Source organism: Parasteatoda tepidariorum, chromosome X1 (assembly GCF_043381705.1).
Source record: "Parasteatoda tepidariorum isolate YZ-2023 chromosome X1, CAS_Ptep_4.0, whole genome shotgun sequence".
Taxonomy (NCBI): domain Eukaryota; kingdom Metazoa; phylum Arthropoda; class Arachnida; order Araneae; family Theridiidae; genus Parasteatoda; species Parasteatoda tepidariorum.
In genome coordinates, this window is record NC_092214.1 from 23,782,829 (window position 1) to 23,800,187 (window position 17,359).

The 17,359-nt window shown below is 27.4% G+C and overlaps 1 protein-coding gene across 2 annotated transcripts in view; it reads right to left on the bottom strand.

Annotated features, from left to right (window-relative positions):
• The window catches only part of LOC107447906 (xylulose kinase), a 30,989-nt gene that overhangs the window by 3,801 nt on the left and 9,829 nt on the right, over nt 1–17,359 (bottom strand). For both annotated transcript variants that reach the window (XM_043043916.2, XM_071187245.1), the window contains exons 6-11: nt 14,846–14,977; nt 14,675–14,734; nt 10,376–10,457; nt 6,517–6,673; nt 6,329–6,444; nt 6,174–6,247 (exon numbers count right to left, since the gene is read on the bottom strand). In XM_043043916.2, coding sequence (XP_042899850.1) covers nt 6,174–6,247; nt 6,329–6,444; nt 6,517–6,673; nt 10,376–10,457; nt 14,675–14,734; nt 14,846–14,977 — 621 coding nt within the window. The remainder of the gene's footprint in view (nt 1–6,173; nt 6,248–6,328; nt 6,445–6,516; nt 6,674–10,375; nt 10,458–14,674; nt 14,735–14,845; nt 14,978–17,359) is intronic.

The window sequence follows — 17,359 nt, forward strand, 5'->3', positions numbered from 1 at the left end:
TCCTGAAACCGAATATCTAATTGTTTTTTCCTTAAACGTTTATTTCTTTCATTATTAAACATTTAAATTGCCCAAAAAGGCCTCCTCAAGTTATGCAGAAAAAAACGATCCCTAATTGGTTATGAGGTCACATGTGCTGAATGAAAATGTGCCGCCTCTATCTGCTAAGGCTGTTTCAATGTTCTTTTACTTTTAATATCACTTATATCATATGGACAACCCTTGTATGTTAATGATAAAAATTTTGTAAATTAAATTGACGGCTTTGAGAGTGTGTGCAATATGGAAGAAAGATTTTAAAAACTTCTAACTGTTTATTTATTACTAAAATAGCTGAAGAAATGATTATTCAGCTTTTCACAACATTTCTTTTCGGATGAAATCAGTGGTGTTAAAGCTTATAGAAAATATTTTATTTAGCTTATATTTAAGTTAAAATAATGCTCACTTACAGCCTAATTACTTAATTAAAATCAGTCACTGATTGAATAGAAATAGTATACATTTAGATATAGAGTTGATAATTTTATTATTCAGTAATGCATCAAAAAATCAGTGTTTTCATAAATCTAGTCCATTGAAAAATATCTATCCATCATTGTTATAACCTACGTGCTAATGTTAAAATATTCAGGTAATGAAATTTAGATTTGCCTTTTTTTACTAGAGTTTTATAATTTAATAATAAGCTTTTATAATTTCTTAAAAAAATATTTTTTAAAGTAAACATTTACTAATGCAGTTTATTTCTTCTTTTTTTTTACTATGTATTGAATATTTAAATGTACATTAATGCTCATATCAATTCTCAATAATATTCTTTGAGTAAATAAGAATATTGCTATAGTTATTTATTTTTATTATAAATTTTAATTCCTTTTTCTTTAATATAGTATTTACAAATTATGATTATTGTTAACTTTTCTCCTTATTCCTGCAAACTATTCGTCAATGATTGCAAAGAAGAAATCCAAAATAAAAAAAATTAATGGATTATACATTTCTAATGAAACAAGTTTAATTAAATTAGATGAAAATATCTCAGATTAATTGTTTGGTATCACCCAGGGCTCGAAAAATCGCCCGTCCGCCAGAGGTGGTCAAAAATTCCCCGTGGCAACAAATTTCTCGAATCCGACATCTGTACGGACCGCCATTTTCCCGTTAATGTTCATGATACATTTTTAATTTTTGTTATTTTACAAGAGTCTAGCGCCTCACTTCTAAAATGACCCTCTAATCTGTGTCACCCTGTGTTGTATTTTCGTGTATTTGATTTCACCGAGTGGCCATCTGAAAAACCGCTTTTGATATCTTTTGGCAACCAAAACATGCAGATGTTACTTGAACATTTTGATTGCTTTTTTGAAGGAGTAAATAAAGAAAATTTTTCTCAAGAATGGGTGTCATTAAAATTTAAGATACATAACATCGTTAAACACCAGAAAACTTCAGCCCTCCGAGCCCAAGCTATTTATAAAGACCTAATGCAGCAAAATGACCCACAATACAGCAACATACTGCATGATGGAATTGATGTCTTCTCTGTCTGGGAGTGCTACAGCAGTTGAAAGGGGGTTTCGAGCAATGAACTTACAAAAGAACACATTACGTACTGGTCTTAAACAAGCATTAAACGCAATTATGACCATCTACCTAAATGGAATACCCCTTTCAGAATTCTGAGCAGAAACCTCTGTAAATCATTGGCTTGATTGTGGAACTGGCAAACGTCATATTTGATTCATTTAAAAAACGCAGAACTCTCGGATAAATTGACATTCCAGATAACTTGACCTTTGTCATTTAAATTATTTCATAAAAGAAATACTAGGTTACTATTAGTAACCTAGTATTTCTTTTATTACTGTATAACATAATCCTAGTAACAACTAATTCATTGTGCAATTTATATAAATGTTTGTAATAAATAAGAGGAAATTATATTTTTATTTATCAGGTTCTCCTGGAGAGTTTGAGGATAGAAGGGCGACGAATAACATTCCAATGGATCCCAGGACATTGCGATATCTACGGCAATGAACAGGCCGATATGCTGGCTAAGAAAGGCACTCTAATTCAACAGCCTAGCACTCTTAAATCCTTTCATTCGGCAAAACTCTATATCAAAAACATTTTATGAGACAAAACTGGAAAGCGTTGCTCACTTCTCATATTCCTTCACGAGGTTGGAGGAATAGCTTACAACAGGGTATTGCCCATAAGCCCCGCAATAAAGCTGTTGCAGAATTCAGACTTGCGGTGGGCCATGATTGCCTGGCAAACCATCTCTGCCGCATCGGCATTCTCCCTGACCCAAATCGCCCGTTATGCTCGAATAATGAACTTATGGACAGGAACCATCTATTGAGATGCTCGGCTCTGCGTGGGGACTCTAAGGTGAGGCGCTACTGGAGTGTCCGACATCTGTTAATGAGATAGTGACTTTTTTCTCTTAGTTGTTGTTCACTGTTTCTGTAAGAGTTTGTCATTTTCTTTTGCCATTAGAAATAAAAATAAAAAAAAATATTTTTATTTACTTAGAAGCTACAGGTTAGTTTCAAAGGAGGAAGGGTACATTGCAGGACAAGCTGTCCTAGGGGACAGGTAAAATTTCTGAGTTTTTTTGAGCCCTGGTATCACCGAAAACGCAGCAATAATTTACCAATCAGTGAGTATTATTAGTTAGGCGTTTTTGTTTCACTAAAGCTAAAGAATTAAAAAAAAAATTATGCAAAATGAAAAGAAATTTTAATGCACATTTTTTATTATTTATTAAATAATCAAATAGACAATAATGTTGATATCATTCTCAACAATTTTATTCTTTGAGTAAATAGGAATTTTGCTATATTGAAAAATGATCTTTATATATATAATTATGAAATTTAATTCCTGATTCTGTTGTGTAGAACTAAATAAATGCATACCCTTGATTTCAATACTCTTATAACATAGATCAAAGTTTATTAAAATTAAGTGAATAAAATCAACTGCAATATATCAATTTCTTTAATCATGATTGTTTCTTATAACTTAATTTTTTGTTGTTGAAAGAATGAATTAAAAGTTATGCTAGGATCACAATTTCCTTCAAAAGACTACTGCAATGCTGAACATAATTATGATTAACAAGGTAAAGAAAATGAAAGAAGAAAATTATTTTGTATTTATGATGCATCCATAACTCAAGCTAACATCTTCTTTACTGAACTAAAAAATACTGCTAGAACTAGAAAATTTCGTCAACTATTAACAATGTTTCAGTGGGTACCATTGAAATTTAAAATATTACAAAAATACGTTATTAAGCCCACATTTTCATTATACTTATCTTTGATCTCACATAGTTATTTACCATCTAAAATTGTTGGATTTAATAACAAAAATTCAAACAAAAGCAAGAAACGTAACGTCAATTTGTGAATAATCAGGACTCGAAAACGAAAATAAGCATTTTTTGCTTAAAATAACTTAATAATTAGCACTCTTAGAAAAGTAATAAAATGTTTTCTGGGAGTTTTAAATGATTTTGAATGCATTATGATTTTTAAAAAAATTGTCAGTAATTGTTTATTTTTAATAAAAATGTAAACATAATTTACTTCTACAATGAATGCAGTGTGGATTTAAGAATTGTTTCAATTAAAGACTAGTTCAAAAAAAAAAAGTGATGAGCAAAAAAGTTTGGGAATCATTGAAGAGGACATCTCAAGGTCATTTATTTTTTAATAAAGGAAATTAAACAAACAGCAAGAAAACTTATTAAATACTTTTTGAAGAAAAATGTCTCATAACAAATAATAAACCTGTTGCAAAAAAAGTGATGTGTGTCCCACAAGAGTTGTTAAAACATGTGTGTACCAGGGATGAAAACAATCTAATCCAAATTAACCTTGAAGCAAATTACTGTTTAATAAAGAAACATTTTTGGTTAGTGCAGTTGAAAAAGTACAAAGACAGTGGTACTTAACTGATAGGCCTCACCAGTCTTGTGGCATCATGCGCCACTTACATGGAAAAAGAATTAAGTAAATAAATTTCTCAGCTAAACTCTTCCATTTAACTTCTGCTTCCAAATAAAGCATATTATCGAGATACAAGAAATTACAATTAGCTTGAATTTGTAACAATTACAGACCTAAATTAAAATAATAACTAATTTGCAAGGAAAGAAGTTGAGAAGTACTACAAAAGAAAAAAAAAGAAATTATATTTTTAATGCATTGTTTTAATGGTTTTTGCTATTTCTTCTACATAGAAAAAGTTTAAAATATTTTTATTGGCAAAAAAACCAGAAAGAGATTTAGGTAGAAGTCTCTGTAACTCAGCCTTTTTTAAAAAATACATTTTTTCTAATTTATTCTTCATCTATATTTTTCCTTTTCAGAAGTTTTGAAATTCATTACATTCAGTTTCTGATAACACAGATTAGTTTTACTGCTCATCACTAGAAATATCTGTGAAGCAAAATTAAATAATTAAAAAAAGAAAATTAAAAACATGAGCCTTGGTGTCATGTTTTAAAAATTGGTGTCTTTAATTGAGTAGTACTTTTACGAAAAATAATTTGATAGGCAAATAAGAAATTATTTTGGTGATACTTCATATTTCTAATGAAAAATATAATATGAGCTTGCATGCAACTAATTGGATCTCCCTGTAAAAATAACTTGAGGTGGAAATTGTGAAATCTACATTATTGACACATCAATAGGGATTGCTTGTAATACGAGGGTTGCTATTTATATTTCTGGCCTTGGCAACAGTAAGTGTTGCTAGGCGACCGCAGACGATTTTAATCGAAAGTTTGATATTTTTAAACATAAATTCAGCAGACGATTTACCATTATAGCTTCATTTGTGTAGTTGACAGTAAATTGAAAAGTTCTTCTCTTTCAAAAAATGGAATTGAATCGTGAACATTTTCGTGCCATTATTTTTCATAACTTTCGACGTGGATTGTCAAGACAAGAGTGCTTCGATGAACTTAATTCTTTATTCAGTGATAAATCGCCATCCTACAGCACTGTAAAATATTGGTATAACGAATTTAATCGCGGTCGATGTTCGATCCAGAACGAATCCCGTGCAGGTCGTCCAAAATCCGTTGCTGTGCCAGAAAAGAGCGATGCTGTGCGTGAACTGATAAAGCAAGATCGTCATGTGACATACCATGAGATAGAGGCGTCTTTGGACATTAGTATGACTAGCATCAATAAAATATTGCATGAACATTTGAGCGTAAAAAAAATTTTTTCGCCTTGGATCCTGCATAATCTGACAAACGCTAAAAAAAAGGCTCGTGTCGATTGGTGCAAGAATACGTGGAAAAATACGTTCAAGGTGCATCAAAGGCTGTGTATAACATCTACACAGGTGAGGAATCATTGATCTATGCATATGAGCCAGAAACAAAACAGCAATCAACTGTATGGGTCTTCCAAGATGAGGCAAAACCAACAAAAGTTATTCGAGGAAGAAGCACATCGAAACAAATGATTGCCTGTTTCTTCGGCATTAACGGTCATGTGNATTAAATAATTAAAAAAAGAAAATTAAAAACATGAGCCTTGGTGTCATGTTTTAAAAATTGGTGTCTTTAATTGAGTAGTACTTTTACGAAAAATAATTTGATAGGCAAATAATAAATTATTTTGGTGATATTTCATATTTCTAATGAAAAATATAACATGAGCTTGCATGCAACTAATTGGATCTCCCTGTAAAAATAACTAGAGGTGGAAATTGTGAAATCTACATTATTGACATATCAATTGGGATTACTTGTAATACGAGTATAATTAGCTTAATAATGTATTTGCAGCTATCGATAAGTTTATCCCAAGAATTCATTTATCTCAGCGACTATTAATTCTTTAGTGATTAAGTTATTAAATAGCTATTTCAAATCAGAAATTTAGTGTTTTAGTCTAATAGCTTATTTTTATCGATGGCTATTATTAACTAGTTGCTTTGTTTTTAGTGAGGCTCTTGAGACATGAAGAAAGTGATGGGACATCTTACAAAATCACAATTATTTAAAGTAATTATTAAATCATTGAATATTATAATAATTAAAGAGAATTTAATAAATAATTCTATTCTATTCTTCATAATAGTCATGATATATAACGCATACTTTAAAGAAATAATAATAATTAATAACATACCAAACCATTACTTTTATTAAATTTGTAATCTCCAACAACAGCAGGAAAAATTTCCAAAGCATCAAAATACATACCTAGAAAATTAATTGTAAGGTGAAAAGTATGATGGTATTATTTAAAAACAGAAAAAATAAACAAAAAAAAATTTTACCAACCAATGTTGCCAAAATTTCCTCTTGGAGTACTTTCTAAAAGATCATTAAACAGTTGCCAAGAGCCTTCAGCACATTCATCCCTTACTCTTTCACGAGTTAAAGAACCATTTTTGAAACTAAGATTTAATAAAAACTTATTAGATACATATAATATCAGATATTACTGGAACCATTATAAAAATACTTGCCATAATAGAGCCATATACTGATTGCTGTCAATAGGATTATAAAGTATGTGTCCATTTAGAGTGGATTTTGGTTCAGTTAGCCAAAGAAACAATGTATCACTTGTACCTAAACTCATAGTTATATCACCTTTTTTCATTTGAGTACCAGCCAATGAAGCTGAAAATATATAAAATATACATGATAAAAACAAATAAATGCTGAAATAGGTCTGCAAAATTAGCAGTCCCAAGGCTTTCAAAACATGGTGAACTGTGTAAGGTAATACCACTTGCCCTTTACCAGTAATGTAGTTTATGATGTATTTTATTCAATGTTAAATAAAATTAAGTGTCCTGTAAACTGAAATGTTAACTTATAGTAAGGTTTTACAACAGTTGCAAAAATATCAGTAGTTTTTTCTGTAGTAATACAGAATTTTAGTTCTAAAAAGAAAATGTATGATTGCTTTGCCCTAATTTAGGCTCTCTAAAAAAATTAGAATAAGTTTTAAAGTATTTAATTGAATAATTATTAATAATCAAATTGCACAAATTAATATTTGCATTACACAAAAACTAAGAAAGCAATTTAAAAAATTACAACAGAACCATGAATTTCAATAATACTTTTATTGAATATTCTCTTTAAGCTACACATGCATTCAGCACATAAAAATATTAAAAAATTACAGAAAAACTTGCAAAATCTACACATAATTTTTTTTTACAAAAACGACAATATCAAATATGCAACTTTATTATTTTAAAAAAGTAAGAAAAATTGAAGAAAAAATATTTTATTACACAAATAATTTACTTCTTCTAAAATATTTGTTAAGAAATAAGGTATTCTCGGACTGATTCTAGCAATAATACTGTCATTGTCCAATTTGTAAAGATTAAATCTTTTGACAATTAAATTTTGAACTAAACCAATAGATAAAATTACCAGTTTTAAAAACATTTATCAAATAAAAGTTACTCAGAAAGTTTGAGACATTAAAAGTAAATGTAAGATAATATTAAGCTATTCCTGTTTATCTTACTACTTCTGTTTTGAAAATCTAAGTATTGGTTCGCCAAATCCTTAGTTTGTTATTGACTTGTTAACTGCATTAATTATTTAAAGGAAAGTGTAATGAATATTTAAGTTAGATACTTAAAATTTTACTTTGAGGATGAACTTTTGTCATATTTTATTTTAAAAGAGATTTTTTAAGAAAATGGCAAATTTTTAATTTATTTTTGTTTGGCATAACTTAACTAATCACAAATAACTGTCTGTTATCCATGAAGCTTGAAACAAAATTAGAGGTTACATTGCATAGATTAAGTAAAAAATTTATGTAAATATTTTCTAGTATTATTCTAATGTTGGGATAACATAAAAGGTTCATAAAAGTTTGATAGTTTAAAGTACATGATTCAAGTAGTTTAATGCAAGACTACAATGCATGAAACTTTTATATGCTGCAATCACTTCATAACAGAAAATTTTTATACTACAAATATAGAAAGTTCATAAAAACTGAATGACAAATAAAAAGGTCATACTGAAGATAATACCAATTCAAATTGATCATGACTTTTAAAAGATTGAATTTAACGATGTCCACACAATTAAAAAAGATAAAAACTACCAGCATTTAAAAATTTCAAATTTAAAGGATAAAAATGTAGTAATGTCCAACTATCAGCTGAATTACACTACCCAACACTAATTGAAGAGATATTTTCAGCTTTAAACATATTTTTAAATTTCTCAAGAAATACGATTTCTCATACTTATCAATAAAGTTTTAAGCTTTCAGAGGTTTGAGGGACCGGCAATAGATTACGAATGGAAAAAAGGTGTTCTTAACATTCTGTCTAAAAATATAACAATAAACTTGCAACATGTATTGATTACTTTGGTTGTTTTATGCAATAATTGCATAAAACACTTTGCATTTCTTAAAACTAGCTAAAATATTTATGGAGAAAGACATTTTTATAAAAAAACTAATTACTTTGTCTTAAATTTTTTGCTATAAATTTAAAAATATTCAATAAAATTTAAAAAATGGATTAATTTTTTATTAAATTCTTTTTTTAAACAGTTAAATTCTTTTTTCATAATTTTGTTGTGAATTGTATTTGGTAACTACTGAAACAAAAGTCAGATTTGAATACCTTGAAATTTAAGAAGTTCCATACAATTTCCTAAGTAGTTCTTGTAAATTTTGAAATATAGCTCTGAATGGTAAGAATTTTTCACAAATTTCTTTTTGTATTATAAGACAAAATTTAATAACAAATAATAATACGTTATAAATGTTCATACCCAAAATGTGATAGTATAAGGAAGGAAAATATACTTTTATAGTGGATGATTCCCTATAATCCAGTGTTATTTTTTATAAATCTTTTTTAATACTACAAAACGACATTTGTGAAAAACTCCGTATGCTAGATGTGAGATACAAATATATGCGAGATACAAATTACAAGTCAATTGCTATATTTTCTGACAGAGAGTATTCATAAACCCTTTGTGTTTGTAATTTATTGATGGTCTATCAAACCTCTGAAAGCTTTAAATTTTAATGATAAGTATAAGAAATCTTATGACCTAAACACCTTTAAAGTTATAAAATAATTTTACAAGTATTTCTCGAGAAATTCAAAAAAATGTCAAAAACTGAAATAAAGGGTAGAGTAGATGTTATGACAATTTTTTGATAAACAATTCCATGAATAATTTTTGTACATTGGTAAAAATTATCACTTGTATGTGTCTCGTTATCCAACTCCATTTTAACAACATTTATCCAATGCAAAATTAAAAATTTAACTTAAAAAAAGAATCTTATATTATTAAAATAAAAACCCTATCTATAACAAAATTTATTGTATCTTATTACATTGTTTTAATAGTATAGTAAAGTTTCATACAAATATTTCAGATAGGTTTTAGGTAAACTTTTATAAGACTACAATATATTTTTATTTATTTTACATTTAAAAATTTTAATTACATTGTTCACTACTTCTTATACTAAAATTTGGAGTAATACTTCACTAAAACAATTAATAAAAGCCTATCCCAAAAGTTTGTGCCTTTTGCTTTAAGAAACTTGCTTTTCATTCCAATTAGAGTAAGATTTTTTGAAACAAACAAAACATTGTCCCTTGCATTACATATTTATTTGTAATAAAAAACTTTTTTTTTTAATAATAAATGAATTTTAATTACCTATTTATAAAGAAGAATTCCTGGTTTACTTTCATTTAAATGCTGCTTGCTTGATATCATTAAATAAAATATGCTTCAAATGTGTCAAGTTTAAAGTTGACATAGCAATCTAGGAAATATCATTAATTACATTCTGATAAGATTGTTCCACTATATTTCTGGACCACATTGGTATACATAATAGTCTTTTGTGCAAGCAGAATTTTGAGATAGAATGGAAATCATTTACTAAAATGCTCTTTGTTGAAGGAATAAAATTTATGCCGACAATATTGGTGAGCTAGAGTATTGATACAGTAGACATCGAGCAATTAAATTTCTTTTGTATTAATGTTGTCATAAGTTATTTTATTTTCCAATTTTCATATAGTTACTGTTATAGAGTATGAAATTAAATATCGTTTTACACTTTGTAATATAATTTTCATGCAAAAATCTCATGCATTTCATGATTCTTTAAGACCAATGATTTTTTAAAAAATATATATATATATTTAACACAAAATTTTTTCAGCCCATGTAGAAGCTTTTTTGTTTTACAAAAAAAAAAAAAAAAACTATGTTCTTCTTTCACCATGATTTGAAAAAAATTTACTTTTAGAATCGTCACTTTATTTTAAATATACAAATCTAAAATCACATTACCTGGATTATCACCAGTAAAAGCAACAACTTTACATTCTTCAGAAAACCCATAACGGTCAACAAAATAAGAAGAAATCGAACCCTAAAATCAATTAAATATAAAATTTCAAAACAAATGTAACTAATTGTAGTCTAGCCTATCAGAATATCAAGTTCATGGTTAGTGAAAAAACTATTGTTAAATATCTACTACCAAAAACAGTCAAAAACCTCAAGCATTATAATTTTGTAATTATAAGTATTAAACGTTTATACTAAATTTTTATACTTGAGCATCTTTAATTTTTATTCAACAAATAATAATAATAATATTCTTGATATTTTTTTTATAATCACAGAAAATGTAACTACTTTTGTAAACAATATTTTTATAACTTAGAGTTTATTATTGCGCATAAAAATTAGAACAGTTATTATTTTTAATATTAAGGTTTAACATTAAAAACAGGTCAAAACAGGTTCAACGCTATAAAACTATACATTTTTAGAAAATATTAAAATTAGAAAAATGTATCAAAATACAGATAAAATTAAAAAAATAATAAATAAAATATAATTTCAAAAAATAGATATATAGAAATTTAAAGATAAGGAAAAGCCCATATTACTTTCTTAAAGGAAAAATAAATAATAATTTTTATATTTTATTCAATTAAGCAGATAAAGTTATTTAACAAATTACTTATTGCAACAGGGCACTATTTTATATAATGTGCCTCACTTGTATCATCTTATATGTTACTTCAGCTTATTAACTAAGTTTTTTTCTTCCTTTATCTGAAGTGTTAAAAGAAAATTTTAAAACAATTTAAATTATCCTTATTTAATTACTTTAAAATGTATTACTAAAGTTATAAAATCACTTGTTTGGAATTAAAAATACCGTAATATAATACATGAGAAAAGCAGAATTTCAAGTCTATACAACTTACACAAAATAAAAAACAGGCTTTGGGAGAACTAAACGTATTTTACCCAAATGTATGTAGAAATTTGAATTTAAAATTGAACATTTAAAAAATAAATAAAAATATTTTGCTCCAAAATAAAATAGCAAAGTAAATTTTTATTTTAAATCGTCATTTATCAGAAAAAATACTCTAAAGCTATTTTATCTTTTATATATATATATGTAACATAAAAAGCTTCAATTGATCTTTTTATGCTATCCTAATTAATTATCCTAATCAAAACACTTTCTCACACTTTTAAAAGCCACATCCTGTTTCTAATTCTATTTTTGGCCCAACTATGCATAAATTTACTTAAAGATCTTTTTTTCCCTTTTAAGCCATGGGAATCACTCGAGCAAGCTCATTAACCAATAGTAATTTCTAAGATTTCCCTCTATTCCCTAAATAGAGACATTTTCGGATTTTTGCAAGATTTTCCATATCAGAAAGACTGATCCTGAATGGAGTTAACATCACTTTTCGCTGGTCTTCCATAAGAACATGATCTAAATAAAATACATCTGATTTCATTAAAATCCTGTGTCTGTTTCCCTGCTCGGTCCGACTGCATCATTTTACAAGCCGAGCAGGATTATAAGAACTGATGAAACGGGCGCAGGATAATATTAAATGCTAAAATGCTTCTTCAAAACAGAAAAAAAAAGAAAAATTAACTGAAAGAACACACTTCTACTATGTTGGAAGATTTGAGCCTATTTACGAACGGTTCGAAGACTTCACAGCGAAATGTCATAACTTCAAACTAGAAGAGAATGCTTAGCAGTTTATTGCCAATGCTGCGAAATTAATTGGATTTGGATGAACCTTGACCCTGGCTGGCGACACTTTCCCGTTCTACCCAGAAATTGAAAGCATAATCTGCCAAAATTTCTCTATCACTTTCGGCGTTAGTCTGTGACTCATCTTAACGAAGAAAATTGGTTTATTCCCCTTTTAACTAACTGTCGTGTTTACTCTTGGAATGGAGCGACTATGGAGAAAACATTAAGAAAAAAAAAAGATGTTTCGTTTGCTTCACCTTTTCGAGAATTCCATGCCTCTAAAGACCTGTTCCATATTTTTGATTTCATGCCTATTTCAAAGTGACAGCGATTCTACATTTCCAGAAGTTCATCTTGGTGGCACTTAATGTTGGCCAAAGCGAGCTGTGTGAACTTCAGTGGATCGTGCTTATTGACGAAATCTTGTGAACAAAAATGGATGAGTGCTATGGAAGGCTTCTTTGGGTGGATTAATATTTTACACATTTTATATCAATTATACTTATTTGACAAATCGTGCTCTGATATTTTTTTAATGGTATTCACCAGGTGAAATTTTTAAACGTGAATGCTTTCTAATCATTCACGCTCATATCTCGAAATTAAAACAAACAAATTTATGGCTATTGATATTTATACTTTGATAATATTTCAATTTATTGATATTATTATTCAATGGTTTACCATATTATTTGTTTAAATTAAATAATATTAAAATTTAGTGTTACCATCATATATTTTTTTTTTCCTTTTGATTCAGTATGATTATAATTTTAATTATTTAAGGAATCACTCTTTTTATTGCATTATATATCACAGTGTATATTATATTAATTGTAGAAGAGAAATTTAAATTTTTATTTTATTATGGTGTTTAAAAAAGCAAAATATGTGCTATTCATATATTTAAATTTATTTTTTTTCCTTCTAAATGTTATATTTAATTATTGAAATTTGATTATTTGAATGCCATTTAATTTTTTTTCTCTTCGTAATGCAACTGCAATAATTATTGAAATTCAATTTTAATATTAGACAAATAGTATAGATTAAAAGTAAGACATTTTCCCCTTTGCTCTTTGTGGGAATAGCGCAACCTATTTAATAAACCAATTATAATTATTAATGTTTCCCTTTTTTCCTGAGATCTCCTAAAACAGAGGAAAGTACATATGCTACTTTCCCTAGGATAAAAACTAAAGCATATAGATTTTGGAGTGCGAGTGGAGAGCTCCGCCAATGCTAGAAAAATATCTGAATACACAATGTGAAGCTCAATAAAAATATTTTTTCCTTCCAACTGTTGTCTGCGTGGCTGAACATTCGACCATGACTGTTAACATCACACACATACATACATATATGTATATAATGCAAAAAGAATACTTATTAATATTTTTTAATTACTAAGAGATATTTAAAATGAACTCAAGTTACACATAATACTAGTACAAAGAGAAATATATTATCAGGCAGAAATGAACATTAAGTTTTAGGATTAGTTCAATATCTGTACTTTGGTAAAGGGCACGAATACAGTGAAACCTCTCGCGAGCAACCACTCTCCGTTCCACAGTGAAATGGTCGTTGATGGAGGTCAGCCGTTCTTAGAGGTCTTCTCCTCTATTATTTTCAAAATTGTTATCAAAGATACATGATTTTTGGCAAACTATTTTAATTATAGTCAGTCATTTTCTTGGTGCAGAAATGCCACTTTGTTTGTAATTATGAAAAGACAGATTGATGAATAAAATTTAGCGTCTATTAAAATGATCCCAATGGATATATGTAATTATGCGTAAAACAAAGATACCAATTATGAATGATAAAGCTATTTTAAATAAATGAACAATTACGTTTTTGTTTAAATTTGCTTCTAACTTTATTTCATAAGAATTAGTTAGCTTTAAAAGTGAGAACAGGTTTGCTTATTTGAGATACTTGGTTTTTCTAAAATAAATTTTTTTTCTAATTTCACTTTAAACTCTTAAAAGTAAATCATTGATAACATCATCTTTAGTGCACTCTGACAACATGATATGAATTTGTATCGTAAAAAAGAGCTCTTTAATTAAGAGTATCACACAAATATTTGAAATATATTTTAATCTGCTTATTTATTTTGTTAAATTTTTCATTTTGATATTTTTTCGTGTTTCCTTCCTTATTTCACCTTTTCCACATTTGGTGCAGATACTTTTCCAGCCACTAGGAGAGGTTTTAATTTTCTCTCCTAAAGAATTTCTTCAACACAAACTCTATGGAAAAAACTGTACGTTTCTCAAAAGTGGGTGCAAATAGAGATGGTCGTTCTATAGAGGTGGTCTTTCCTGAACGTTTTTCTGTACTTTGTATTAACTTTAAAATTTTATTAGACTAAAAAATATGCTTAATAAAAAAGGCTTTAGCAAGATTAACATTTCTTCTAATTAAAATATTTCTTACTTGACACATTCTAAAGATTATGATATCATTGATTAAAAGTTAAGACTACAAGTATGGCTTATTTATTAAATATTTAAAAATCAACAATATTAAAATGTATAAAAAAAACACATATTTACCAAAACAGTGCAAGAGGGTACAGGTACACCAAGCTTATCTCGTAAGTCTGGAGCACACGACTAAAAAGAGCAACATATTTTAATACAAAAATTGATTAACATCCTAAAATAAATCCAATATTCATACTAAAATAAAACTAAATATTATTGAGAAATGTATTCAATATCTACCTTTAAACACTGATCAGACCAATCTTTCTCATTTATATCCAATAAATTCATTCCTGATCCATCACTAAGATCAATTGAGGCATATTTGCCAAGAAATAGTGATGCTCCAAAACTACTAACTAAAGAAATCCTCTACAAAACAAATAAATAAAATTTTAACAGTTTAAAAACAATTCAAGTTAATTTTATTCAATTAAATTTTTAAATTAATCAATTTATATTAAACTGTTTAATATTACATGAAATAATAAATACATACACAATTTCAATAATAAAATATATAAATTAAACTCAAAAATAATAATAAAAACTAAATTATCTTATTTAGGATAAATCATTAATATGAATCTAATTTAAAATTGAATGATTTAAATATGGTTAGCAAAAAAATGAAAAGTTTGAATCTTGGAGATAAAATTAGCAAACAATTTTTTTTAATTAAAATAAACTTGCTAACTAAATATTACAACATTCAATTTTAAAATTTAAATTGGCAACGGTAAAGTAAAATATACATATTATTGTTATATTATTAGTAAAATTTCCTCAAACTAGATACTTTTTTATTTCAACAGATATATAACAAATCTAGTGCTCAAATATGAAGCAAATATTAAACTAAAGATAAAAATTCAAGAAGCACATCAAGAATACTCATAAATGAGAAATTCAGAGAAAATTAACACAAGAAGTTCAGAATCATAATAATCATAAGTACATATAAAAGGCCCTATTGCCATAAAACCTTGAAATAAGAAAGATGATTTTTTTTAACAATTTGTTGACTGGCAATCTTACATGGAAACTAAGTCATTACAATGACTATTATTTCCTAATTGAATATGGAGTCAAGAAAAACATTTTAATTGAACCACTTTGCTGACCGGCAATTTAACACGGAAATTAAGTGATGACAGTGAATAGTATTTTCTAATTGAATATGGAGTAAAGTAAAACATTTTAAACAAACTCTAATAAATTTAAAATTGGTTTCATAAGTTGAAATAGATAATGCAAGTGTAAAGTCATCATCTGTCAACAATGTTAGGGTTCGAAAAGACGAGTTAACGCCTTACCAGTAAACAATGTGCTAATATACACAGGTCATATTATATCATAATGTTTTTTACTACTAAACTTTACACTTAACCTCACGTGACTATAGAAAAAGAAAGTCTGGAAGAAAAGTATTTTTGAATGATCTGTTTTTACTTATGTTATCAAAAACTGAGAATTATCAATATAAAAACAATTTTAATGGCTATAGTCATTGTTTCCAGTCTTATTTCTGATGTTAAAATTGTTATTCAAAAATGGTGAATATAACATAGATTTTCGTGCAGGACCAAATCATAATACAAGCTCCAAGTGATAGAGCACCAAGATTTAGATTTGCCTTCACAAAATATTATATTCTAACTTTTCAGGGTATCTTTTCCTGGGGGTATCTTTTTACATATTGTGAGTAGGACTGGGCTATAAATCGATATATCGATTTAACGCCTATATCGGCAAACCGATACAGCAACTTTCATTCCAAGCGATGCATCAGAAATCTGATTTAAGCCGTCGAGTGAAGAAGACGATATAACGATATAGCGATACACGCAAGGACTTTCTCTTACGTTCCGATGCCAACTCGCGCTGTGGAAGACGATATTGTTTCGTTATGTTGAGACGGCCTTGACTGATGAGCGGTAGAATCAGAATCACTTTTGAGACCTTATATCGTTATATCACATGTTCGTTTTCGCACCTTCGCGATTTGAAATCGTTTCTTGTAGATTATTTTCAATGGGATTAACTTCGTGATCGCCGTCGTAACCTTGTTCTGAACGCAATCTATTATTGAAAAGAATTTATAAAGAAAAGTTTCTTCATTAATTAGGTAAGTTTTTTATTTATTTTCTGACAAAACTTTTTTTATATTTTTAAATGTGAAAATTATCGGAAATCTAATTTAAGGCACCCATAAGGAATTAAATTACAAAGTAAATAAATTTGTTAGGTTATTTTTTTACTTTCTTTTAATTTATTAAAAACCTTTCGGATAAAACTTCTAATAATTTAATGGGCTTCTATTACTGATTTTAAATTTATAAATCTTGAGTTGTTTTTATTTTTAGAAATAAAGTTAAAACAAAACTTATTTTTTGGACATAAGTCAATAAACTTTATTTGTTCAAAAGAATTTGAAAAGTTTGCGAATTTTATTCATTTCTTTTTTTTTTTTTTTTAATTACTACTTCGTTTTATTAGAGAGTAAAATCATTATTTTTTTTTAATTTTCGTTTTATATTATTAGTTAATTAGCTAAATATATTACCGAATATCACAATTCTTTTGTTTTTATTTTTAAGAATTTAATTAAGAAACTTTGCCTTACTTTGTTTTTCGTTCATAATTCGGTCATTATTTAATTTAATTTAATTATTTATATGAAATAATAATAAAAATAGTGTTTAAGAATTATTTTTTTTCTAAAATTTATTTAGCTCTTTGTTTTAAGCATAC